At 36.9% G+C, this 27,315-nt stretch overlaps 1 protein-coding gene across 1 annotated transcript in view; it reads left to right on the top strand.

The window, feature by feature from the left end:
* The window catches only part of CNTN3 (contactin 3), a 439,279-nt gene that overhangs the window by 360,066 nt on the left and 51,898 nt on the right, over positions 1–27,315 (top strand). Inside the window, exons 12-13 of the mRNA XM_021007573.2 lie at positions 8,781–8,908; positions 10,771–10,946. Of these exons, the coding sequence (XP_020863232.1) occupies positions 8,781–8,908; positions 10,771–10,946 (304 nt within the window). The remainder of the gene's footprint in view (positions 1–8,780; positions 8,909–10,770; positions 10,947–27,315) is intronic.

Here is a 27,315-nt window from a genome sequence, read left to right as displayed (position 1 = left end):
ATATTCATTGTAAGTACTTTTCTTTTACTGCTAATTGTACACATCCATCTCTTGGAATGTGCACTCAGAATGCATCATCAGAAACAACTTTGATGCTTTTTATGCCGCTGCTTTATCATTATGGACTCACATGATCTCTCCTGTGCTGAGAGGTGAGCATCCTTAGAAAAACATAGCACTGTGGCATGGTAAAACCCGAGAAGAATAATGTACCAGAGTATTTACAACATATGCAGGTAAAAAAAGGATATTGACAGAAACTCCAGGCCATGTTGATAGGGCTTGCTATTTTCCTACTTTGATGGTACAGATTATGTCCTGAGAGCCAGATAAAATATCTTCGTACAGCACTGATCAATAGTATTCACGCAGCTGGCCATATGCGAGATTTTCTTTGTTTTGTAACATCTGAGAGCATTTTGTTGTGGTGGTGGTGATGGTGGTGGTGGCTCAGTCATGTCCGACTCTCTTGGCAAAGATACTGACTTGCTTCTTCAACTCATTTTACAGATGAGGAAACTGAGGCAAACAGGGTAACATGGCTTGCCCAGAGTCACACTGCTAGTCGGTGTCTGAGGCCAGATTTGAACTCACAAGGATGAGTCTTTTTGACTTCAGGCCTATCATTCTATCCACTGTACCACCTAGCTGCCCAATTTGCTGTCCAGTTAGGTATAAATATTCAGAACACTGAAATACATAAAATGAAATAGAATTTTTACCAAAATAAGAGCCTGCCTCATTTGACCAACTGTTTATTGTATCTTTTTCTTAATTTTTAGGCAGTTGGGGTTAAGTGACTTGCCCAGGGTCACACAGCTAGTACTTGTCAAGTGTTTGGTCTGAGGCCGGATTTGAACTCAGGTCCTCCTGACTTCAGGGCTGTTGCTCTATCCACTGCACCACATAGCTGCCCCTAGCCAAGTGTTTAAAAGGGCATGTTGTAAAAAGTCTTTCCCCCCGCCCTCAAAATGAAAGCAGTATAGTGTATGAAGAGGGTATCAGCCTTGGATTCAGGAAGAGTTAGGTTTTAATCTTGCCTCTGACAGAAAGCTCTTCCTCCTGAGTTCAAATGTGGCCTCAGACACTTACTAGCAATGTGACCCTGGGCAAGTCACTTAACCCTGGTTACCTCAGTTTCTTCATCTGTAAAATGAGCTGGAGAAGGAAATAAACTACTCAAGTATCTCTGCCAAGAAAACCCCAAATGGGGTCACAAAGAGTCAGACATGACAAATGACTGAACAGCAAATATGTGTGTGTGTATACATATATGTATATATATGTTTCTATGTATTTGTATATGTATGTGTATGGATTAATTGTTTAATTTAACCCCTCTGTGCAGCAAGCAGCTCGCTAAGAATTAGAAGTGGAGGCCACCTCCACTCATCCTGGTTTATATCTGGCCACTGGACCCAGATAGCCAGAGGAGAAAGTGAGGCTGGTGACTTTGTACAGCCCTCCCTCACTTAAATCTAGTTCACTTGCAAGTCATGGCATCACCTTTCTGATGTCATGTACCCTTTGAGAACAAAGGACAAACAAGATTAGAAGTTAAAAAGAGTTATAAATTTGTATCTGTGGATGGAGGTTCAGATCCTCAGATATTCCAGGGTATCAGGTATGTATTATAGGGGTAGGAATGGAGCATTCAATATTATCAATATTTTTATCTGTTACCATACATAGAAAAAGTGACTCACAGTGAGTTTAGAATGCATTTTCATTCATAGGAAAGAGGTATAAAAATTTCACATTGTAACTCTGTAGGGAGGCTTTGGTTATTAAAGGTTTTCTGAGGAGAAACAATTACTTCATCTATTTACTGAATATTGTTTGTTTTTATGTTTCCTGAAATGCCCCCTGGGCCTCTTACATGTTCCTGGAAGAACCAATTTAAGAACAAGCTATCCAATTAGCTCCACATTGTATGATATGTACAGTTGGCATTATTTGAAGTTAACATATTTGTGTTTAAAGCCTCTGTTTTCTTACTGAAGTGTCAGGCTCTGCTTCAGACCTGTGCCTCACCCCCAAATCATAAAGGACATTTGTTAGTTTAAGTAGCTGCATCTTACAAAATAAAGGATTTCTATTCCCATCTAAAATTGCTCTTACTTTCATGTTGGTATTAAAAAAGTTAGATAACACCCAGAGGGCAGAATAAGGAAATAACTGAAATTGGCTATCTCCAATGTTCCCAATCCTTTTGCTACCCAATTTAGGGCTTATAAATTATAGATGAATTTATAAGTAGATCTTTAGTCAATAAGAAGATGACTCCAGCAAGCTTTAGTGCCTTGCATATGGTAGGCACTTAATTAATATTTGTTGAATGAATGAATGAATAAAATATATAATACTTTCATATTTACTTAAGCTTCAGTGTCCATAGATTAGTTTGATTATGCAGAAAAGAGATACATCTAGCTTCAAAAAAAAAACTTCACTGTAATTTACAATCCTTAGTCTTGTATATTTCATGTTGGGTTCAAAATATGTCCAATAAATAAATGCAAATCCCATTTATTGTTAGCTAGTGACCTAGAATAAATAGGCCTATAATAAAATTTAGTTGCCCATTGTCCTCTACTAAAGTCTTTTGTAGATTCTCCAGTGGAGGATAGAAGTGATCCTACATTCTCAAAGACTATGCCACTGGAATATAGTCTCTGGGAGGTATACCAAGCTGGAAAACCTTTGAGTACAGGATAGATAACGGTCTGCTTGGCTTTCATCCAGCAGCCAGCTTTGCTAAGAGATGAAAGACTCATCATCAGGAGAGTGGGCAAGAGATGAAATTTTCAACCATGGAAATACTTGAAGTTCATCTATGGTCATAGGATCATTTATCTACATCTAGAAGAACCTCAAAAGTCCACTCCTCCAAACCCTTCATGGTACAGATAAGGAAAGTGAAGCCGAAGAAAATTGAGTGATTTACTAAGGTCCTTCAGCTAGCGTCAGAGGTAGAATTTGAATCCAGGCATTCTGAGTTACAAAGCCCATGCTATTATAGTGACTATGTGGTATAGTCAAAAGAATATTGTGTCTGGAGTCAAAAGACCTTGGTTCAAATCCAGCCTCTCCTTGTGGGGCAAGCCACTTCAAATATGTATTGTATTTGATCTGCCTTCTTGCTCTAGGTCTGTGGTCATATGAATCGTTGGACATGTACTCAGAATACCAGCATCGAGTCACCATTACATTCTTTTTAGTCGTGTGAACTTATGCAAATTAAAATGACTTTACCTTCTGTGGAGCTCTCAGCACAGTGCTGGGAACATAGTAAGAGTTTAAGAAATGTTGACTGAACTTGACCCTCTCTCGGCCTCCATTTCCTTATCTATAAAATGGAGGCAAGAAAACTTGCAGTGACTGCTTCAGGTTTATTGTGAAAGAAAATCTTTTCTAAACTGTTGAACTCTTTATCAGTGAGAGGTATCATTTTCATTGTTCTTTACCATTTCGCAGATACCTGGTCAGAATCTGGGGTGAAATTTGCGGTGGTGTAAGAGGTTCTAAATATACCAAGTGTTCAGTTGAGGAAAATATCACATTGGAGCAGAGTAACTGATAGAGAATGAGGGCTCTGGAATTTAGCTGATCACAAATAATAAATAATATTTCATGAATGTAAAGAAAAATAGAAGTGTACTTTGAAAAGCAGCATATACAATGAATAAGTTCTAAAAATAGGCACAGAAAATGCTATAAGATTCCTCATGCTAGGGTTAGAGCCAGTGAGGTGACCAGTACAGAGAACACTGACTCTGGAGTCAGGAAGACTCAAGTTCAAATCTAGCCTCAGATACTTACTAGCTCTGTGACCCTAGGCAAGTCAATTAACCTCTCTTACTCCCAGTTTCTTCAAACTAATAACAGCACCTGGGTTGTTGTTACAATCAAATAAATAATATTTGCATACTCCTTCACATAATACCTGGCACATGAAAGGTACTTAATAAATGCTTATTTCTTTCATTCATTCCACAAATACTTATGATATGACTGCTATGTACAAAATGCTACAGTAAGTTGCTGGAAGACAATAAGATGAATAAAATGTAGTGTCTGCCCTCAAGGACCTTAAAAATTTTAAATGATTTGGTGAGCTGTAGATATGAGCGATGGATCCAAAGGCTTAAAATATTTTGTCTGGAGATTTAGAATGGAGATGTCCCAGAAGAAATACAGAGTGGGAAGATCTAAAGGAACCTACCGCCTTCTTATTCTGCTCAAAAATAGCAATATAAATAGAAAGGAGCAAAATTACTAGAAATACTCAAAATAATATTTCAAAGGTCACACAAAGAAATGTGCAAACCAATGAGGACCTCCAACATAATGAAAAATTTCACAGATTAAAAAAAAAATACAGAATAAAAAATGTCAAGGAAAAAATATATTGAAAGAAGCCCTGAAGAAATATTTTCTTTTCAGCACACAACAAAATGAATAAAAATGAGAGTCACAGTTAGAGGAGACTTTCAAGCCGTCTTATGCAGACCATAATTGACTAAGAATTCCTTCTACAAAGTCACTGACAAAGAAAAAAAATATCAGTATAAATATCGCAGGATTAAGTAAGTACCTAAATGTGAACAGGGAATTTCAGGACTAAATAGTGATCAAGTCAACAGTATAGAAAGATTCATCATAAATGCTTTAAACTGAATTTAGGAAAAGTAGGATTGTTGTAGCAGAGCACAGAGTAGCAGAAAGAATAAAAGAATTCAGGGAAACTCCAAATTACTTGACAAGGAAAAGATTTGGAAGCAGTAGGGAGAAAAAAAGTGATGATCTCTGCGACAGATTAAGGAGCCGAGATTTAAGACTTGTAAGGCTCCCTGAAAACTGAAGAGCAAAATGATCTGATCACTGTAGCTTTAGGAAATTGTGTGACATTTCTCAGCAGTGAAGATGAGACACAGATGGCACATCAGCAGCATTCTTAGGACAGCAGACATGAACCCAAAATTCACCTCATCCCTTATGTCAAGCTACAAGATTACGTGTAAGCAGCCAAAACCGAAGGGATTATGTACGTTGGGTAAAGGCCAGTTCTAAGGTCGAATATGGTAAATGTATTCTCTGCTTCCTAAATTGATAGAAGTTGTAATATGATATCCTGAAAGTTAAGAATTATAGAACTCAATCCCCAAATCAGTTCCTCAGTAAATCCAAGTTTTGCTTTTGAATATAAAAGGGCATTTAAAAATGAAGATGACTGAGAAATTAATCTTGAAAAGACCCAATCTCAGAGCAGCCTCTGATTTACAAAACAAAAGAGAGCACAGACCTTCAGAGACACTCCTATATCATCAGTCTTGGTTATTTTTATCAATAGGTGCGTCTTAACAACTGAACCTTACTCACCATTGTTTCTAAGCCATCACCATAGGGGTAAGAGGGTTAAAAATAGCGGTATAGTTTTATTAAATACTGAATGACACCTTTGAACTTGAGGAAGGAAAAAAAAAAGGAAAGTAGGCAAAAATGGACATTACAGGTTTGGGTTGGGTTTTTAAGAGAGAGGAAAAACAGAGCAGGGAAGTAAGAGTGAACCCAATTCCAAACTCAATTACAAAGTACAAATAGATGAGGGATGATCGCAGTAACTTGGATTTACATTTGGAAGAAACTTCAGAAGTTTTCTAGTCCAACCCCTTCATTTTATAGACTAGGAAGCCCTAGCCCAGATAAATTAAGAGATTTATCCAAGATTACACAATCAGCTTCTCCCTTAAATCCCCCAGATCTTTATGACATGTCAGGACAGAATGCTAAGGATGTTGGCAGCCGAAGGTTTGAGGGATCCTGATCTGAGCACTGCTGTTTCCAAGATCCAGATTTTGCATTTCCCACTACCCTAGGGCTTATTTGGGGAGCTGTCTGCTTTCTGCCTGTAGATACAGAGCCTCATAGGATAAAAGTCTACTTGACTGGTCTCCTGTCATCCTGAGAGGCCTGAGTTGACACTGAGTTTTGCTTGTTTTTGCTTGTGGTGCATTTTCCTACCACCCATAGCTGAATGTTTGCATGGATACAATCACTTGCTATAATTTCTCATTAGATTTCTTAATCATTAGGCCTGGTATGATTGTTCAGTTTGTGGCGAAGTAGATGTGGGGAAACCGGGCAGCTATATTAGTTGACTTTCAGGCAGCCATCGTAGCCCAGTTTCTATCTCAAATTCACTTTGGACGTGAGGAAAATGACTTTACCTTTCTACCTTTCCATGTCATATCAGATCTGTTGCCAAGGTCTGTCAGTTTCACCTCTTGAATAGGTCTCATTTCCTCTGACATTGCCACAGCTCTGATATAGGGGCTGATCATCCACCTGTCTGGATTACTGCAATAGCATGCTGGGTGGTGTGCCTACCCCAAAGCTCTCTTCCCTCTAACCCACCCTCCTTTCAGCCATTAAAGTGATTTTCTTAAAGTACGTGTTCAATGTGATCATGTCACCCCACTACTCCGTAAACTTCAGTGGCTCCCTATTGCTTCCAAAATCAAATACAAAAATTCTGTTTGACATTCAAAGCCCCTCATAACCCAGCCCCCTCCTACCTTCCCAGACGTCTTCTACCTTACTCCCTACACCTACTCTTTAATCCAGTCACACCGGCCTCCAGGCTGATCCATGAATAAGACACTCCATCTCTCTGCTCTGAGCATTATTTCTGGCTGCCACTGATGGGGGTGGGGTCCAAGCCAAGAACTTCACCCTTTGCCCCAAAGGGAGTCTGACTCACAGGCCCCAGACCCTCATCTCCCTTGAAAGCCCTAGCTTACCTTTAGATCTTATTCAGATGCACCTCCAACCCTTGCCCTGAATAGGATCTGGCTCCTGTTTGTCTACAGGACCCGGAAAACCCTTAAACCTTCAAATTTACTAATAGACTCCCCTCATCTCCCTTTGAAAGCCTTAGGCTCCCTCTTGTCTATAGGCCTGGAAAGGCCTTCCTTTATCTCCTTTTGAAAGTCCTAGCCCCACCTTGATTTTGTGCAGATGCCTTTCAAACTTCTGCCTTCCTGTTCCCTCCATTATCTATTCCCATTGTCCATTCAATCTCTCTGACCTCCCCAATTAGAATTCTTACCTAGACCCTTTTCCCAACCCCCTTCTCTGGCCACCCAAAGTTACTTTAGTATTTAAGATCCACCTTGGCCCTCATTCAGAGGCAGAGAATCTCAGGCCCACAAGGCTGAGAACCTCTCATGCCCGCTCCTCTTTATGGGCGTCACCTGGTCAATGTGATTTATCACTAATAAACTTTTCCTCTGGCTGAAGAAGATTTGAGTTGAATTCATTCAGCAGGGCCCGGTACCACGATCTTGGGATCCTAGCACCCCAAAACCCCTAGACCTCTTCACCACCATCTTGAAATGCTCTCTCTCTTCTGCTTGGACTATCGACATACCTGGATTTCTTTAAGTTCCACCTAAAATCCCACCTTCTTCAGCAGGCCTACACAGCATACGCCCCCGGGGCCACTTGAGGCCTGCCAAAGGATTTCGGGCAGCCCAGAAAAATGAAGGGTGGCCACTCTCCACAGTCCTGTTTGTTACCTGACCTGTTGGCAATCAACCATCATTAGTCTGTCTGTAGTCTAACCTATCTGTGGCCAAAGAAGTTTAGCCTACTTTATTTTTGACCACTACCTATTGCCAAATTGGGCAGGTCTATTCTACAGGGAGCTTTCCCTAATCTCTCTTAATTCCAATGCTTTCTCTGTTAATTATTTCCTGTTTATCCTATATATCTCTTGCTTTGTATGCATTTGTTTATGAACTCCTTGAGGGTGTTTTGCCTCTTTTTGGATCTTCAGTGCTTAGCACAGCACTGAACCATAGATGGCATTTAATATTGTTTTTGTTGATTGACCTTGATTTTGTTGTGAGAAATGAATATTTCTCTTATATATTTAGTAACTAATTATTGTATTGGGACCAAGGTTTTTTCCCCTTTTATACTTCCTCACCCAAAAACCAACTTGTGGGAAATCTGTCTTAGAGATTTCCTCAGGTCAAGATCTAATCAGGCAATAAAAGAAATTCTAAGTATGGGTATATTCCTGCTTATTGTGTTTGCTCAGACAGGTCCAGGATTTTCCGTATACCAAGACAGATGATATGAAAATCAGTGTCTCTTTGACCAAGATTTGAGTGACCTAAGTGACATATCACAAGACTTTCGTTTTAATGTAGCCCATACCTCTCATTGTGTTGACCAATCCGAGTTGATTTTCATTCCTCAGGAACTCCTACTCTTTAAAGGGCATGTAAACTGTGAACCCATTGGCATTAGGGGTCTTTGGTCTGAGAGAGATGGCCAAATGACCTTCCTTTTATTAATAACCTGCTGGCCTTAATAAAATGATTAAATTACCCAGAAACTATGTCTCTCGAAACTTTTTAATAATTATCACATTGTCTAAGCCCCTAAAAGCTATACCTCAGAAAATGTTTGGGGGTTATCTTGAACAAGGAACCCACAATACATTAGCTGTGCAATGATTTTTAGTTGCGGAGTTTGAACAGCACAATAGTTCTTTCCCTACCTTGTTTTGAAAGTGTCCTAATTATTTTTAAAATTGCAGTATTTTTTCAATTTTTATCATTTGAAGACGTTATAATGCTACAATCCCATTGCTTGGACATATGTGTCATGGATGAGTGCTATAATCAAATTTTTTTTTCTCAAATATATTTGAACTTTTATAGACCTTTATTCCCTTTTCTATTATCTCACACTTTTTTCCCCCCCAGGATAACTATTTTAAAGGATGGGGGACTCCAAATAGCCAATGTAACTAAATTGGATGTTGGGACTTACACTTGTCTGGCGGAGAACCTGTTTGGGAAAGCGAGCAGCTCCACGAACTTATTAGTTACAGGTATGATTTTTTTTTTCTAGTTTGTATTTACTTTATTCTTTCTTTACATTTATTTTTAGTTTTCAACATTCACTTTTATAAGATTTTGAGCTGCACATTTTTCCCCCTTCCCTCCTCCCCAAGATGGCATGCAATCTGATATAGGCTATGCATGTACAATATGATGTTGTTTTTAAAGGTGACAGGTATGTCCTAAACTGTATAGAAAAAACATTAAAGTTAATGAAGATTTCTTTAGTTCAGTCATATAAAATGTGTTGTGAAAAAACATTTGTCCTCAAACTGCATTATGTTTCTTCATCCTTAAACACTGTACACATCCTTCCTCCAGTAGAACATAAGCACTCCAAAAGGGCTGTTTTTCTGTCTGGCACCCAGAAAGGGCAGTTTTTTTTTTCTATCTATATTATCTCAGAACCTTAAGTAGTCCTTTCCTTAAAGGTACTTTATAAATATAATTAAATTGGATTTTCAAAGGGGAGGAAGGGTCAGATCTTCACTGTTTTCCACCATAAAATAATGTGAAACAATGAGCACATTATTTAGTGTGCTTTAATTATGTGCGATTTAACAATTTTCTTTTTTTCATTTTCTTTTCTTTTAAATTTATGGAATAAAACAAGAAGTCCCATAATCTAGTACAATAAAAAAAATATAAATGTATGTGAAGCTGCAAATCTACTATGTACAACTTGCTATTCCTTTCAACTATTTAACAAAATTATCAGTTAAATTTTTTTTCTCTTTTTTTTTCTTCCCAACACCCCACCCTATCAATCGTTACCGCTAGACACAAATAGGTATATATATGTGTATAAAATGAGTCTGTACATACTGCTATTTGTCAGTTCTTTCTCTGGATGCAGATAGTGTCTTTTATAGTCAATTTGGATATTTATAATAGACAAAATAACTTACGTAAAGTACTTCTTAAAACATTAGTGCTACTTAAAAACTTTTCCATGTATACATTTCTATCCTATGGTTTTGATGGTATACCAGTTGGATTCTTTTCCTCTATGTTGTCTGTGCTATGTAAGCTATCTGGCAAACCTGTTCTTATATCATTGAGAATTTCCTGTAGTTATGAGGATGTTCTTAATCGAGTAATATTTTTTAAGGGAAGAGGGCAAAGCAAAAAGGGAAAGGGAAGAAATATATGCATGGAGTGTTATCCTGTAAATCGACTGTAAATTATTACACCTAAAATCCACCATATAGTGTGAAGATTGAAGGATTTAGAAGTAGAGAAACTTATCAAAAATCTGGTCTGTTACTTATAAAGAGCAAAACACTTCACCTTACTAGGGCTTGGTTTTCTCATGTAGAAAATGCCATGGTTGGACTTCTATCTGTAAAAATCATTCTGTTCTTATTAGCCTATTAACCTTATTTCTTTTTTGAATGAGGTATTTTAAATTCTTGCTAACCTGGCATCAGTGGATTCATTTAAAGATGTATAGGATATGTTCTCTCCTTACTCCTACCACTTGTCAAAACTACTAAAACATAGGGTTACCCATTGCCTGTCCTACAGTACAGACTATAAGTCAATGAAAATAACCTAGTCATTTCTGAGTATGTAATTTTCATGCCTAACTTTCATTTCTAACTTTCCTTCTGTCCTCAAATACGCAGTGATTTACCAGTGACAATCTCACTATTTCATACTAAAAATGTCTCAATTTTTACTTTTCTCTGTGATTCAAGTAAATCAAAAAGGTTATTTGGGTGAAGCCCAGTGAGGATAACATTGCTAGATGACAGGTCAACTGACTATCTGTACAAGTGATAGTCTGACAACTGCGACTTTAGGAATGTTTGAGCATCTGTGTTTTTTGTTTTGTTTTGTTTTCCTCTAGAGCCCACAAGAATAACATTGGCCCCCTCCAACATGGATGTTTCTGTTGGAGAAAGTGTAATCCTGCCTTGTCAAGTTCAGCATGATCCTCTTTTAGACATTGTGTTTACTTGGTATTTTAATGGAGCCATCACAGATTTTAAAAAAGATGGATCTCATTTTGAGAAAGTAGGTGGGGTAAGTTATGGAAATTTACTCATGCTATTAATATTATGTGGGGTACACACATATTTCTCTATGAAGAACTCTCCTCGGATTTTTCTTTTATTCCAATTCTGATTTTGCCCCAACCATTGATCAGATCAGACACTACAATTAAACGATGCATTATTTTCTACACATGCAGATTTAATTTAAAATTGTAATTTCTTTGAGACCTAAATTTGGGAAGGTCTGCTTCTTTTATGAAGATACTCCTTGAGAGCAGGAGCTAAGGTTTGTATAAATTTGTGTCTTACATTGTAACTAGTAGAGTGTTTATGAGTAGAAAAAAAGGGGGTAGCAGTCATGATGTTAGACAAGGAAACTGTCAAATTAGATAGCATTTAGAGAAATAGAGAAACTACATAAGATAGTGAAATAATGAATAGGTAATGAAACATCAGTGTTTAATATATGCCTAGCAAATGGTATCGGTAAGAACACAAAGGAAAAGACAATCGGGTAATAGGGGGAAATAGTCAATAATTATCTAGGTACGCAGCTCTATTCATGGAAAGACTGGTAGCCTGTTGAAAACCAGACATGAATACTTTGAGATCCTGGGGTATCAGACTGTCTCAGGAGGCCAAAGAGAAGAATATGAGACTGAAAGTAAATAGAAGAGGATTGTAGAGAGAAAGAGAGATGACATAACCAAATTGAACTGCTTAGAAAACTGGCTCATTGAGTCACAGAAAGGCCTAATGTGTAATTTTCATTCTCTTCATCTCTAATTCATAACTACTGAAAGCAATAATTCACAGAATCTCATTGTATCATAGATATAGAGCTTAAAAACCTCAAGGGAAAGGTAACCCACTGCTTCCTAAAGTTGCCCAGGTCTCATTGGTTTAGCTCTTATCAGTGGGCAGTCTTTCCATCTGTCAGGCCTAAAGTTGCCTCTCTGAACATTAGTTATGTAGAGCTAGAGTTAGAAGTGATCTCAGACACCATCCAATTCACAACTACCGTATTTTTTTAGATTTTTTTTAGACAGAGGCCAAGAGAGATTAAGAATGTTGCCTAAAGAACTAAAAACAATAGTAACAGAGATGGAATTAAAATCAAAGCGCTCTAACTCTTAATTTTATGATCCTGCTATTGCTTCTAGTGATATTCTCTGAGGCCAAGTGGGACAAGTCAGATCCCTGTTCCGCATGACAACACTTGGAATATTTGGATATAGCTAGGTGTCCTCCTGAGTCTTCTCTCCTCTAAGCTAAATATCCCCAATTGCATCAGCCTGTTCTTACAGAAGCAACTGGGTGGTGCAGTAGATAGAGCATTGGACCTAGAGTCAAGAAGACCTGAGTGCAAATGTGGTCTCAGATACTTACCAGGTGGATGACCCTGGGAAAATCACATAACCTCTATTTGCAACGGTTTCCTCAAGTGCAAAATAAGAATAATAATAGCAACCTACCCCTCAGGGTTGTTGTGAGAATCAAATGAGATAATAATATTTGTAAAGTACTTAGCACAGTTTCTGGCATTATATAAATGCTAGCTAGCTAGCTGTAGTAGTAGCAGTAGTAGTAGTAGTGGTAGTAGTAGTAGTAGCAGCAGCAGCACCAGCAGCAGTAGTAGTAGTAGTAGTAGTAATAGTAGTAGCAGTAGTAGTAATAGTAGTAGCAGCAGCAGTAATAGTAGTAGTAGTAGTAGTAGTAGTAGCAGCAGTAGTAGTAGTAGCAGTAACAGTAGAAGCAGTAGTAGTAATAATAGTAATGGTGGTAGTGGTAGTAGTATAGCCAATAAATGTTTCACAATAGTAATACTAGTAATAGTAGTAGTAGTAGTATATGCCATGATCTCAAGGCTTTTGCTATCTTAATCACCTTCCTCCCTATTCTCTATACCTTACCGATGTTGTTCCTAAATTTGGTACCAAAACTGACCAGAATACTCCAGATATGAATGGTCTCACCAGGACAGAGAGTGATGGGATTATCACCTCCTTAATACTCTGCCTCTCTTAATACAAACTGTGACATCAGTAGATTTTTTTCTTATTCTGTTTTAACTATAATCTTAATAGTAATAATAAATGATAACCTCTTCAATAGAACCAAAAAAAATAGCATGAACTTAAAGTTAGATAAGTTTTTTTTTCTCTTGAGCAGTAGAGATCCCAATATTTGATTTAAAAGTCCTGAGGCACTTTCAGTGTGGAAACACAGGGGGGAGGTGTTTGTGTGGGTATGTGTGTAATATAACATCCAACTACTAGGAAATATTGTCAAAAGATTTAGCAGAGTGAAGGCAGATAGAGCCTCTGGAGGGAAATACAGATATGAGTGGAAGGAAAAGGAGTATAAAGATGAGAGCTAAAGCTATGTAACGTGTATTTCCCTGGTTGTAGGATTAAAAAGAGAAAGTAGCCCAATAATAAGTGTCTTATCACACACGTAAGCAGTTCTTGCTTTTGTTTTACCAGACCTGTGATTTCCTCTCTCAGACTGCTGCCACTGAAGAATTTCCTTTGTTAATACAAATAACCACCTTCATTTCTAGAAAATAGTGATCAAACTTAAGCATTTACGTAAGCTGCTCATTCCAAAACGTGTCATTTACATTTCTGACCCTGTGGCTCTGGGCTCTGATAGATGAATTTAAGTCTTATCTTTCCCAGAAGCATTCCACAAATTCAATTCCCATCCACTCCTAAACTACTTCCAACTTTCTGTTTCTGCTTTATGGTTACTTAGTTTATGTGATCATCCTGCTTTTTTATGTTGTCTCTCCCCTACCCCAACCAACCCCATTTGACTATAATCTCCCTGAGGGGAGGGATTATCTTTGCTTATATTTGTATTCTAAATGAGTAGTCCAATTCCTGGGTCATATAAGTGCAAACTTATGTAAGTTAGATATTATATAATGTAAATAATTGTGTATATTGGGGTCCTTTCTCTCTTTAATCTCAAGACTTATGCCTATTATGTTTGGTTTGCACATTTAACTGAATTTTGTGGGGTTATCATTCCACATTGATTTCTTGAGTGGTAGAATGAAATTCACAGCTTCACAATCTTTGCTTTAGGGTTTCAGTCTTCCCAAAGTCCCTCTAGTAAGAGTTATTTTCCTTTTTTGTCATCTTGGCCGATCTACTGGGAGTAGGTTTTGATTTGTGTTTCTCTTATTAATTATTTGTTCACTTTTCTCCTGTATGATTGTTAATAGGTTAGTTTTCTTGAGTACTACCTTTCATATCCTTTGACCACTTAGCTGTTGCAAAATGGATCTTGTTCTTATAAATTTGTAGCAATTGCCAAATAGCAAGTCTTTATCAGATAAATTTGCTGTGAAGATTTTCTCCCAATTGTTTCCTTTCTAATGGTATTGCTTTTTGTGTGTGAAAACTTTTCAGTTTTGTATAATTGAAAGTGTTCAGCTGTTTTGTCTACCTTTGCTGTCCCTAATTTTCAGAAGATTTCTTTCCCAATACATTTTGATGAAAAGTTTTGCCTTCCAGTATTTTTAATTTGTTAAGAATGTAAACTAATTTTAGAGCTAAGTTGGGCGTCCAGACATTGAAAACCCTTAAAACCTGTTTCTCCACCAAACTTTCTAGTTTACTTACACCTCACCCTCCTGCATTTGGTGATCCAGTGACATTTGCCTGCTTACTATTCCTTGGAAAAGACAATCCATCTCTCAAGTCTGGCCTTTTTTACTGAATGCCTCCCATGCTTGAAATGTTCTCTCTTCTCACCTACCCCTTTCCTTCAAATCTCAGCTAAAATCCCACCTTCTACATGAAGCCTTTCCTGATCCCCCTTGATTCAAGTTCCTTCCCCTTTGCGATTTTTCCAATTTTATTTTCATATGGTCTCTTCCGTTAGTCACTACGCTCCTGGAGGGCAGAGCCTGGTTTTGTTTGTTTATTTTTTAACTTTTCTTTCTATCCTCAGTTTTGAGCATAGTACCTTGACCATAGTAAGGACTTAATAAATCCTTATTGATTTACTTTAAAAAAAAAAAACTAATGAACTTACAGACTTTTTGATGTAATAGATCCCTTTGACAGTCTGGTAAGATGTACAGATCCCTCTTCAGAATATTGTTTTTAAATAAACAAAGCTAAATATATAGGATTTGGAAATATAGTTATGAAAATATTTTAAAAGATCATGGATCTCAGATTATGAATTCTGTATTTAGAGTTTTTTTCTGAAATATGGCATAAAAATGTTAACCTAAGTCTAACTTCTCCCAGACTTTCCAATTTTCCTTATATATTTTTTTAATAAGTCCAGGACTTCAGTAGTTTTTTGCCTTTAAATTTATTGAACTTTATGCTACTGGGTTGTTTCCCTTAATTTTTCCCATTGATTACCTTTCCTCTTTTTTAACCAGTTCCAAATAATTTTGATGATTACTCTTTTATTGTAGAGTTTGAGATCTGGTACTGCTAAGGCTCCCGTGCTTACAATTTATTTTTCATTATTTCCCTTCAAACACTTGACCTTTTTTTCTGCCAGATGAATTTTATTTTTTTTCTGCTTCTGAAAAGTAATTCCTTGGTAATTTGATTGATAGAACACTGAAACCATAAATTAATATAGTTAATGTTATAATTCTAATGATATTAGCACAGCCTAACCTTAAGTGATTATATCCTCTCTAATTATTTAGTCTGTATTTCTTTAAAGGGGTTTTGTTATCATATTCATGTGATTCTATGTGTGCGCTGGGCCCTGGCTTAAGGTTTTTTGGGGGGGTTTTTTGGGGTTTTTTTGTTGTTTTTTTTACATTCTGTCATAATTTTTTAATGGAATTTTCTTTCCTATCTCTTTCTACTGGAATTTGTTGGTAACATACAAAAAGTCTGATGATTTTGTGGATTCATTTTACTTATGTCTAGTCATTTGCTGATGTTGTTAATTGTTTTATTTTTTGAGCTTAATCTAGTATTCTTCAAGAGAACCATCATATTGCCTGCAAAAGCAATCATTTTGCTTCTTCTTTGCCTTTCTTAATTCTTTAGTTGTTTTCTCTTGTCCTGTTATTGTTTTAGCTAGAGGTAGCTAGGTGGAGCAGTAATTAGAGTACTGAGTTTGGAGTCAATAAAAACCTGAATTCAAATCCAGCCTCAGGCTCTTATAAATGAATGACCCTGTCATAAGTAAGTCACTTAGCCTCCATCCACCTCAGTTTGATGCTCTACTGATGTTCTGCTGCTAAATGAGAATAATAATAGTACCTATATCCCATCATTGTTATGAAGATCAAATGAGATCTAGAACTATTTCAAATAATAATACTGATAGTGGACACTCTTGCTTTTTCCCTGATCTTGTTGCAAAGATTTCTAGCATTTCTATAGTATATATGATGTTTGGTTTTGGGTTTATGTAAATGTTATTTGTTATTTTCTAGGTTATTTTTTAAAGATAAATGTAGATTTTAGTTTGCCAAAAGTTCTTTTTTTCCTATATTTTCAATTTAGTAATGTGATTTTTGTTATTTTTCTTATTAATAATAATTATGCTCATAGTTTTTCTAGTATTGAACCAACTCTAAATTTCTGGTAAAAATCCAATGTGGATTATAATAAATCCAATACATTAACAAATTCTCTTTGCTAATATTTTATTCAATATTTTTGCACTGATACTAGAGATATTAACCTTTGTTTTTCTTTTATGACATCACTTTCCCAGATGTAGCTAGAATAATCACCTTTGTCTAATAGAAGTGGCTTAGTAGGATATTATCTTTCTTATTTTTCAGAAAAGACATAAAATTGTAGCATATTGTTCTTATACATTGTTATTTAAATGTTTGGTAAATTTGTTTATGACTCCATCTTTTTTGGAAGGTTTTTTTTCTTTTAATTTATTTTTATGAGATTGTATTATTTAAATTCTCTATTTTTTCTTCTGATAATCTGGGTATTTATACTTTTGTAAGTATTCATACATTACATTTTAGTTTTCATACTAGCTAGCATTGGGTAAAGTAGTTTCTAATAATTCCATTATTACAAATTTTTCTCTTTTCTCATTTTCAATAATGGTGATTTGGTTTTCCTCTCTTTTTAATAAGATTAGCTAGCATTTTATTTTTGGTTAGATTTTTTCAAAACTTGTGCTCCAAGTTTTATTTTTTATTCTGTTTTTAAGATGCCCTTTTGTAAAATTTTCGGAATTCCTGGGGGTTTCCCCCCTTTTTTTTTCTTTTTAATTTGTACCTTAGGAGAGAGGGAAGATATGAGTTCAGTTTTGGACATGTTGACTTTAAGAGAGCTACCAGACATGTGAGATGTCCAATAAGCAGTTGGATAGGTGAGACTAGAAGTCAAGAGAGAGATTAGGGCTGAATGAATAACTTGGGGAATAATTAGCATGAAGATGATAATTGGATCCAAAGAAGCTGATGAGATCAACAAGTGAAATCATAAAGAGGGAGAAGAGAAGAGGGCTCAGGGTAAGGCCTTATGGAACACCCATGGTTAACTGGTCTCACCTAGACGAAGATTCAGGAAAGGAGACTGAGAAGAAGTGGTCAGAGAGGTAGGACAAGAAACAAGAGAGAGTAATTTAGAGATATGCATTTCACATTAGGACAAATTGAATGGTGTCATAAAAGTTTTCTGTGACATCTCAGTGTAGTTTGTTGTTGTTTTTTTTTTTAGGGCAGAAAATTTATTTTATTTTATTTTTTTAAATTTATTTTATTAATTTATTTTGATTTATCAACAATCACTTCCCTATGCTTCTGAGTTTAAAAATTTTCTCCCCCTTCCTCCCCACCACGTTCCCCCAAGACAGTGCACAATCTGATATAGGCTATACATTTACATTCCTATTAAACATATTTTCACATTAGTGAAGTTGTAAGTAAAAATTACTCACTAGTGTTTTGCTTTTGACCACCACCTCCCTTAGTCCCTCCTTCCCTTTCCCTTTTCTTCCCCTTTAGCCTTACTGCTTCTTCCCTCCCTTCTGTCCTCCCTCCCTTTTCTTTCCCCTTTTCCCTCCTACTGCCTATAGGGCAAGTTAGATTTCTATACCTAACTGATTATGTTATGCCCTTCTTGAGCCAAATCTTATGAGAGTAAGGTTCAAACAATGCCCACCTACCTCCCTTCTTTCCCTCTGCTGTAATTTTGGGTCTTTTCCTGTAATGTAATTTACCCTTGTCTGCCTCCTCCTTTCTCAGTACGTTTTCTAAAATTAGACTAATCCACTTACTTGGATCCATTTAAATCACTTGATTAGGTTTTTTATTTTTATCATTACATCAAAGTCAACTATTATCCACCCCCTTTATGTATACTTCTTTAACATGTTGTAATAACAATACAGTTTTGAAGAGTTGCAAGTGTCATCTTCCGTTATAGGGATGTAAACAGTCCAGCCTTGTTAACAACATATTGTATCTTTCTGTCCCATTTACCTTTTTATCTTATACTTGAAGAACAAATTTTTTGTTGAGCTCTGGTCTTTTTAAGAGGAAGGTTTGGAAGTCCCTGATTTTGTTGACTATCCATCTCCTCTCTTGAAAAATCATGCTCATTTTTGCAGGGTAGTTGATCCTTGGCTGCAATCCAAGCTGCTTTGCCTTATGGACTATCATGTTCTACACCCTGTGGTCTTTTAATGTAGAAGCTGCAAGGTCCTGTGTAATCCTGACTGTGGTTCCATGATATTTAAATTGTTTCTTTCTGGCTGCTTGCAGCACCTTCTCTTTCATCTGGTAATTTTGGAATTTTGCTGTTATATTCCTTGCATTGTGAATTTGGGATCTCTTTCAGGTAGTGATCTGTGTATTCTTTCTATGGTTATTTTACCTTCTGGTTCTAGGACTTCAGGGCAGTTTTCCTTTATGATTTCCTGAAAGATACTGTCCAGGCTCTTTTTTTCATCATGATTTTCAGGTAGTCCAATAATTTTTAAATTGTCTCTCCTGGATCAATTTTCCAGGTCAGTTGTTTTACTGATGAGGTATTTTATGTTTCCATCTATTTTTTCATTTTTTTTTGTTTCTGTTTGACTGATTCTTGCTCTCTTATAGAGTCATTAGTTTCCATTTGTCTAATTCTAGTTTTTAACAGATTGTTTTCTTCTGTTAGTTTTTGTACTTCCTTCTCTAGTTGGCCAATTGTATTTTTAAGGGATTTGTTTTCTTCAGTGTACTTTTTTTCCAGTTTGCCAATTGTGTTTTTTAGGGATTTGTTTTCTTCAGTGTACTTTTTCCCCAATTGACCAATTGTATTTTTTCAGGACTCTTCTACCTCTCTCATTAGACTTTTAAAATCCTTCTTGAGCTCTTCTAAGGTTTTTTGGGCTTTGGACCAGTTCATATTCCCTTTTGTTGTTGCAGATGTGGGTTTGTTGACAATGTTGTCCTCTTCAGAATTTCTGTCTTGATCTCCACTCTTCTCATAATATGAATCTATGGTACATTTCTTTTTGCTCATGTTATCTTTATTCCCTGGCCTTTAAATAGATTGAACTCTCCTGCTGGGGAACAGAGGGCACTGACCCAAGCTTCTTGTGTTGGGAGTCTAGATCTTGGTCACTGGCTTTGTGTGCTGGGGCCTCTTATGTTGGCAGTTGGAGGCTGTAGGGTTTTGGCAGCTTACCTTGTATTGGGCTGGAATCAGCAAGGCTGGAACTTTCAGGAAATTCTAGGTTGCCTGCTTTTCCTTTCCTTTAGCTTTCTTCAGCTCCTTTTAGATGGGTGCTGCAGGGTGTTTATCTGCCTGGGGCCCCTTGCAATTCTGCCTCCCTTGTTTCTGCTAATGCACTGGGAGATTCCTTTGAGGTAGAGTGCTGAGGTACCTGGTGATTTTCTGAGCTGGTTTCCACTGGTTCCCCTGCTCTCACTGAGGCACTTGGAGGTCCAGGTGTTGGTGTTTGCCTGCTCTACCACCTGGGCTTCAGGAACTCCTCCTGGTTGACAGTTGGAGGTGTTGGGTTGAAATCAGCAAGGCTGGGACTTTAGGAAGACTCTAGGTAGTCTTCTTCAGCTCCTTTCAGATGAATGCTGCAGGGTGCTTATCAACCTGGGGCCCTTTGTAGTGCTGCTTCCCTTATTTTTGCTGAGGCATTGGGAGACTGGTTTGCTGGGTTGCTGCACTGCTGTTCCCCCATCTTTCTTCTGGTTCAGGTGTTCCAGAGTTGTTTTTTTTTTTTCTGGGGTGATATTTTCTGGGTTTTCAGAGGTTGATAGGGAAGGGTGAGAGCGACTACATTTTCACTCTGCCACCTTGGCTTCTGGGGAGCAGAAGCCCTGGAGTCTTTTAGTTATTTTCTTTAATATAATTGCCAGTTGTTTCTGGAATTATTTTTTGACCCACCAGTTCTTTAGGACCATTTCATTTAGGTACAGTTTGGGTTTATTGATGACAATTTATGTTGCATCATGATATTTTTCATAGTTCTACTTCTCTGCATTAATTTGTGAGATTTTTATGCACAAATGCATGGACAATTTCTGGAAATGTTCCAGGAACTAATAAGAATTATGTATACCCCAATATATTCTTATTCATTAATTATCAGAGATCTATCGTATCTAACACTTCTAAAATTCTGTTCAAGTTCTTAAATTCTTTCTTATTGTGGTTCTGGTTAAACTTATCTAAATATGAAAGGGATCTGCTAAGTTTCGCAAATATTAGGACTTTGCTGAGTATTTCGCCCCATATTTGCTCTTTGTTTCCAATAGCTCTAGGAAGTTTTCTTTTATGATTTCTTGAACTTTGGTTTGTAGGTTTATTTGTTTGGTCATGGTTTTCAGGGAATCTGATGATTCTTAAATTATTCCTTCTTGATCTGTCTTCCTGGTCTGCTGTTTTTGATACATTTTCTTCATTTTTTTAAAAAAAAACTTTTGACTTTGTTCTAATATTCTTGGTTGCCTCAGAGTCAGTGTTCCATTTTAATTTTTAAGGAGTCCACTAAACCCTTGCTTTGGTAAGGTTTTCTACTATCTAATCTAAATTATTTAGGTTTCCTTTCATTTTTTTCCCTCTCAACCTCTAATTTCATCTGTCATGATTTATTTCTTTCAGCCTCTCTTGTAGTCTGTAAGTCCAAACCATTTTCCCCCCACCAAGGTTTTCCTTGAGTTCCTTTTGAGTTTTCTCCCTTATTCTGGCTTTCATTCTGTGGTTTCGTAGTAGCATTCAGTTTACTCAGAAGTTTTACTTACTCATATTTTCAGTTTCATTTCTTGGTTTTGGGTTTTGTGCTGAAACCATTCTCCTTTTGGACTCCTGAAGAAGTTGACTTGGCATTGATTGGTTTTGATCCCTGTGGTCAGGTGGCCACTATAATCGGAATGGAGTTGCTGATATCAGGTGCCATCCTCTGCCTCAAAACCATGTTGTATCTCAGTCTGCCTTGTGGCCACTGTGTATTACAACCTCTGCTACATTTTTGCCTCCTCTTTGCAAAATCCTCACGAAGGAGGTGGTTCTATCAGCTCCGCTACGTCCCCACCAGTGCCCCCTGGAATGTGGGAGAACATGTTGGTTGAACACTAGTGAGTGGGCTCTTCCTCTTGCTGCAGGTCCCTGCACATCTGGGGACCCAGATGTCTCCGTGCTTTGGCTCATAGAGCTCAAGGGGATAGGATCTGGCTCAGAAGGATAGGATCTGGCCTCAGTGTGCAATTATTGGAGGTGGTACTGGCTCATAATGCTTCTGTTCAAGTGAGTGCACTCTCCCCACCTCTCATTATCTTCACTAGCTTTTTGTACTGGAGTACAAGTTGGTTTCTGATGTGAGCCTTTGTCCTCCTCACCATGCCTATTCCATGTTTCACAGTGATTGAACTGGCTTCTTTAGTTAGACTCGCCTACCAGTCTCTCCCTTTTTGAATCACTGCCTGGTTGTGGTAGAGGGACTTGGGTAGCTCAGTAAAACTATGAGCTGTGCCATACAGGGTTCACCAAGACAGACAGGTCAGAGTGGAGTATTCTGACCAAAGGCGACCTACTGGAGAAGGAAATGAAAGACCACTCCAGTATTTTCTAATGGTGGTGCTGGAGAAGACTTTGGGGAGTCCCTTGGACATCAAGGAGATCAAATCAGTCAATACTTAAAGAAACTAACTTTGACTTTTCATTGGAAGGTCAGATACTGAAGCTGAAGCTTAAATACCTTGGTCACATAATGAAAAGGCAGAATTTATTGGAAAAGACACTCATGTTGGGAAAAATAGAAGACAAAAGGAGAAGGGGATGGCAGAGAATGAGATGGATAGAGAATGTCATGGAAGCAAGGAATATGAGCTTGGACAGACTTAGGGAGAAAGTGGAGAACAGGAGGCCCTGGCGTGCATGATCCGAAGGGTCAGGAAGAGTCAGACATGACTGAATGAATGAACCACAACAGCAAATCATCCTCTGCCTCCTTTTTGCATATCTTTTTGTGTAGTTTGGAGGAGAGGGCAGATAAAGGACTTATTGTAAATCCACCATGCTATGAACCAGACTAATTCATTTAACCAAATCACTTACTCTGATGTATCTGTAGATAGAATATGCATTGCTGACCTTGCAGGGAAGAAGACTTGAGTCTGAGTCTGTTAAAGCCCTCACTAGCTGCATGACTCTTGTACACTCCCCAAACCAGAGGTGGGGTGCCTGCGGCTTCGAGGCTACATGTGACCCTGTAGGTCCTCAAGTGGGGCCCTAACCTAAAAACCTAGAGGGCCACAGATGCCCCACCTCTGCCCTAAACCTCAGTTTCCTAAGCTATACAATGGAGACATTAATAGCTCATAGGATTGTAATTGTCCGTGTCAAATAAGATAATGTAAATAAAATATTTTGCAAAGTTTAAATCACAATAAAATGTCAGCTGTAATAATAATGGGCAGCTAGATGTCTCAGTGGATGGAGTGCTGAGCCCAGAGTCAGGAAGACCTGAGTTCAAATACGGCCTCAGACACCTACTATCTGTGTGACCCTGGGCAAGTCACTTAACCTCTATATGCCTTAATTTACTGGAGAAGGAAATGGCAAACCACTGTAGTATCTTTGCTAAGAAAACCTCATAGATAGTTTGGTCTATTAGATCGCAGAGTTGGATAGTACTGAACAACAAAAATAGTAGTAGTAATAATGATGATGATAAACATTTGACTTAGAAACAGTAATTGAAGTAACTCTTTGTCTTCTTTTTAGTGTTGTTTGTCTATATTTTTTGTCTGTCCTATTTTCAGCATTTTTTTCTTGGTTTTAGATTTTCATTTCATGAATACCACATTTGACTACAGTCAAAAACAGCTGTAATTCTCACAGGTACCCTCTCAGCTTGAGTCAAACTATTCAGCTTTTGTTAGTAGGAAAGGGAGAATAGTTTTAAAAATCAACCCTTCGTGTGGTGCTACTATAATGAGCTACTCATATTTGCTTTATTTCTTAAGACCTTTTTTTTTTATTTTGAGTTTGAAAAGAAGTTAATTATATTTATATATGCAAAAATTAATCCTAAACATCAGTTTGTAGTTAGGTTTTGAATAATGATTTGGGACCAAGCATATTTATTTAATTACAAGTCACAATTTAATTAAAAACTTCCCTAGATAACTAGATTATGACTATTTGCATCCATTTATTTTTTATATTTAGACATCCTAAGCATAGTGGAAAGATCATTAAATTAGTCAGGAGAGCAGGGTGGCAGTCCTGGCTCTGACGCATACAGGATGTATGGCTGGGCTTGTCACTTAAACTCTGAGAGACTCAGTTTCCCCATCTGTAAAATGAGGATAATAGCATTTTTTTTTTCTATTCTTGTCATTGGGCTGTATTGAGAAAATTATTTTGTAAGCTACAAAGCCCAAAGTAAATATAAATTGCTTTGATTAATGTATATTATTATGAAGGAAAATTTCCAAATGATTTTTTTCTTAGGAGATGTTAAGAGAATTAGACTAATAGAATGACAGAATAAAATTGGGACTCTGAACCACAGGGACATCTTGACATTTTCTGAGCTAGATTCTTAAGCTTTCTTCATCCAGTCACTTCCCCTCTGATAAGATTGTTAGGGTCCAGTTAAAAGATTCTTTAAAGCTAATAGAGCTAAAGAAGATATACATTATCTTTTGATGGTTTGTATCTAATATTGTTAAATTATTTTAAGATCTTCAAATGAAGCTGGACATTGTAGCAGGCTTATTTCTTCCCTTATCTTGTGGCCACTTCAGGTTTCTTTCCCCTGTTTTTTTCACAGAAAAATACTAATCATGAACAGTTATCAAGATCAGATCTATTCCTGATGTAACTGTGAAAGGAAGGCTTAAGTTTATAAGATAAGCAGGAATGAAATTCAATTATCTTTGACGTTCTAAGAACACAGGGAACCTATAAACCCCAGAATACTAACGGGCAAAGGGAAAGAATGGAAGTTCCCAGTTGTTTGGGCTTGTATAACCCAAATCCCCTAAAATCTGAAAATCTATATATTGAGGACTCCTTATGGGCAAAACACTATTCTCAATGTTGCAAAATAGTTTTGTTGTTGTTGTTGTTGATTTAAGGAAGAAAAAAGAAATATTTCCATTGTTGAAGAACTTAAATAAGATGTCTTTTCACCCATGGTCATTCTCTGTAGGTCTCCTTAGATGGCTTCTGCTATTCTCTCTCACTCTACTGGACTTTCTTACTCTATAGAACTTTTCCTGAGTTCTGTTTTGGACATGGTTAGTTTGAGATGTCAGTGGGACATTAAGTTGGAGATATCTAATGGGAACTTGCTAATTCAATACTGGAATTGAGGAGGGAGATTGGGGGTGGATATGTGGTTCTGAGAATCATCTATCTACACAGTGGGAAAACCAACACAAATTTAGGGAGACCATTTGTAGTACAGATAAGAGAAATGTTTCTCTTTGTGTGTGTGTGTGTGTGTGTGTGTGTGTGTGTGCACACCACTGTAACATTTTAGCACACCTTTGGTTTTCTCTATAAGCAATTTGGCCTAAATTAGGTTAAAACCAACATCTTGCACCAATAGCTATAATAAACTGCAAATTTAAAATTGGCCACACACATCAGAATTTTTTTTTTTTTTACGCATCAGAAAAATTAAAATACAAATGGAAGCATGTACCTGAGCAAATATTGTTGGAGATGGGGGAGGGGGAGAGAAGAGAGCCTAGGACAGGGCTACTGTTAACACTATTCTAATGATGCATTACCAGAGCAGGAAGCACTGTGGCACAGTCAGAAGAGGATTCGATTTGGAGGCAGAGGACCCAAGTTCAAATCACTCCTTGGACATTTATCATCTATGTGACATTGAGTCACCCTTGTAGGGTCTTGAGTCCTCAGTTTCCTGATCGATTCTAGATGACTTCTCAGTTCTCTTCAGGTTCAAAATCATTGATACTTTAGTGATAAAAGAAGAAAAAGAAATTGAATTTCTTTTGGAATTTCTATTAGAATAGGCAAAGAAGAAACAAAGTTATCACTCTTTACAGATGATATGACGATATGCTTAGAGAATCAAGTAAAAAACTACTTGAAGGAATTGTTCATACCACTTAAGGCTGTCAACACAATTTAGACAAAGCCTAAGGCCTTTCTTAATTTATACACGCCCTCAAACCCATATCCAGTGATGTGCTAATAGAGGCTTTCTCAGAAAAAATATGTGTGTAGGACTTAGTTTTTTATTGTTATTAACATTTTCTCCATCACTAGCTTAAATCTGCATAATTAACCAAACTGAATCAAGCCTTGACTTACAACCATTGCCTAATTTCTGAGGTTTAAATGCTCACTCTGAAAATTTAACAACCTCTAGCTATCTTAATTCTTTTCTAAATTTTTGTTTTATTGATTTTCTTCATGCAAATTCATTTCAAATATGTATATATATATATATGTATATATATATATGTATGTATGTACACACACGCACACACACACATAATTGAAATTGTTGACCTTTTTTTTTAATACTCCTTCTATCCTTTGTTTAGTTACTCTCCACCTCCTTTATCTACGGTAATATTCACTCATGTACATCTTTCCATTTTTATTTTTATTTTTATGATGTGTGTGGCCAGTTATACATTTTGAGTTTATTGTAGCTTTTGGTGTAAGATGTTGGTCTAAACCTAATTTAGGCCAAATTGCATTTCAGTTTCCCAATAGATTTTATCAAATAAAGAGTTATTTCTTACCCTGGTAATTTGATGTGTGTTTGTGTGTGTGTGTGTGTGTGTGTGTGTATGTGTGTGTGTGTGTGTGTGTGTGTGTGTGTGTGTGTGTGTGTGTGTAGGGAGGGCTGGTGTTATCAAACAGTAACCCACTCTACTTGAAAGGCTTTTGTTTTTTGCTTATCTAGAACACTGATCAGATTTTCTTTTTTTTTTTAACTAGCACCAAATCATTTTGATGATTACTATTTTCTAATAATTTTTAATATCTAGTAATGTTTGGTCCCCATTATTACTTACAAAAACTTATTTCCCTTGAAATTCTTGATCTTTTGTCCCCACAGATGAATTTCATTATTATTTTGTTGTCTTCTATGAAGCAGTACAGTTTTGTAGTTTCATTGCTAAATATGGCACTTAATTTAGATACAGTCATTTTTGTTATATTGAACATGATTCAAGAAATAAAAGAATAGCTCTTCAATTATTTTTTTTTCTATTTCTGTATGAAGTGTTTTACGATTGTAATCATGTAAACCCTGAGTATATCTTGGTAGGTTGATTTTCTTTTTTTTTTTTTCAGTTCAGCTATTCACACAGGAAAAAAAAAAGTAGAAGATTGTCTTGATGATATGCAGTTAGATGGAAAATTCATCAATAAAAAATTGGGAGGGGCAGCTAGGTGACAGAGGATAGAGCCCGGCCCTGGATTCAGGAGGACCTGAGTTCAAATCCAGCCTCAGATATATAACACTTACTAGATGTGTGACCCTAGGCAAGTCGCTTAACCCCATTGCCTAGCCTCCCAAAAAAATTTGGGAAAAAAATAAGTATGACATTGAACTAGGCCCAAGGTTGAACAGGAGAAGTAGGATAAACTGGACTCTATTTGCTAAAATGTTCAGTACTTCTAGTAGCTCCAAGTTATCCCCTGAAACAAAGACTCGTTTTTTTAACATCAGTATTGATCCAATGATGCTGCACAACTCTAAGTCATGGATTTCCAAAGATAATGGAGAGTTGTAGAAGTGGCACATGTGGGTTATAATATGTTACTGATGAAGAATTGCTCAAGTATAAAGTATATCATTGCAGAGGCTTATGTGCTTCAGAAGAGGAGGTAGACTGCTTGTGTAGCAAGAGCAAGAAATGATAGCCTTTGATTTCTGGTTGTATCCTACTAGTGAGTGAATATTGGGTATTCACACAAACT

This window comes from Phascolarctos cinereus, unplaced genomic scaffold, assembly GCF_003287225.1.
Source record: "Phascolarctos cinereus isolate Bilbo 61053 unplaced genomic scaffold, phaCin_HiC Scaffold_4;HRSCAF=312, whole genome shotgun sequence".
In the NCBI taxonomy this organism is placed as follows: domain Eukaryota; kingdom Metazoa; phylum Chordata; class Mammalia; order Diprotodontia; family Phascolarctidae; genus Phascolarctos; species Phascolarctos cinereus.
Note: the sequence above shows the minus strand (reverse complement) of the source record. Positions and strands in the feature narration are given on the sequence as shown.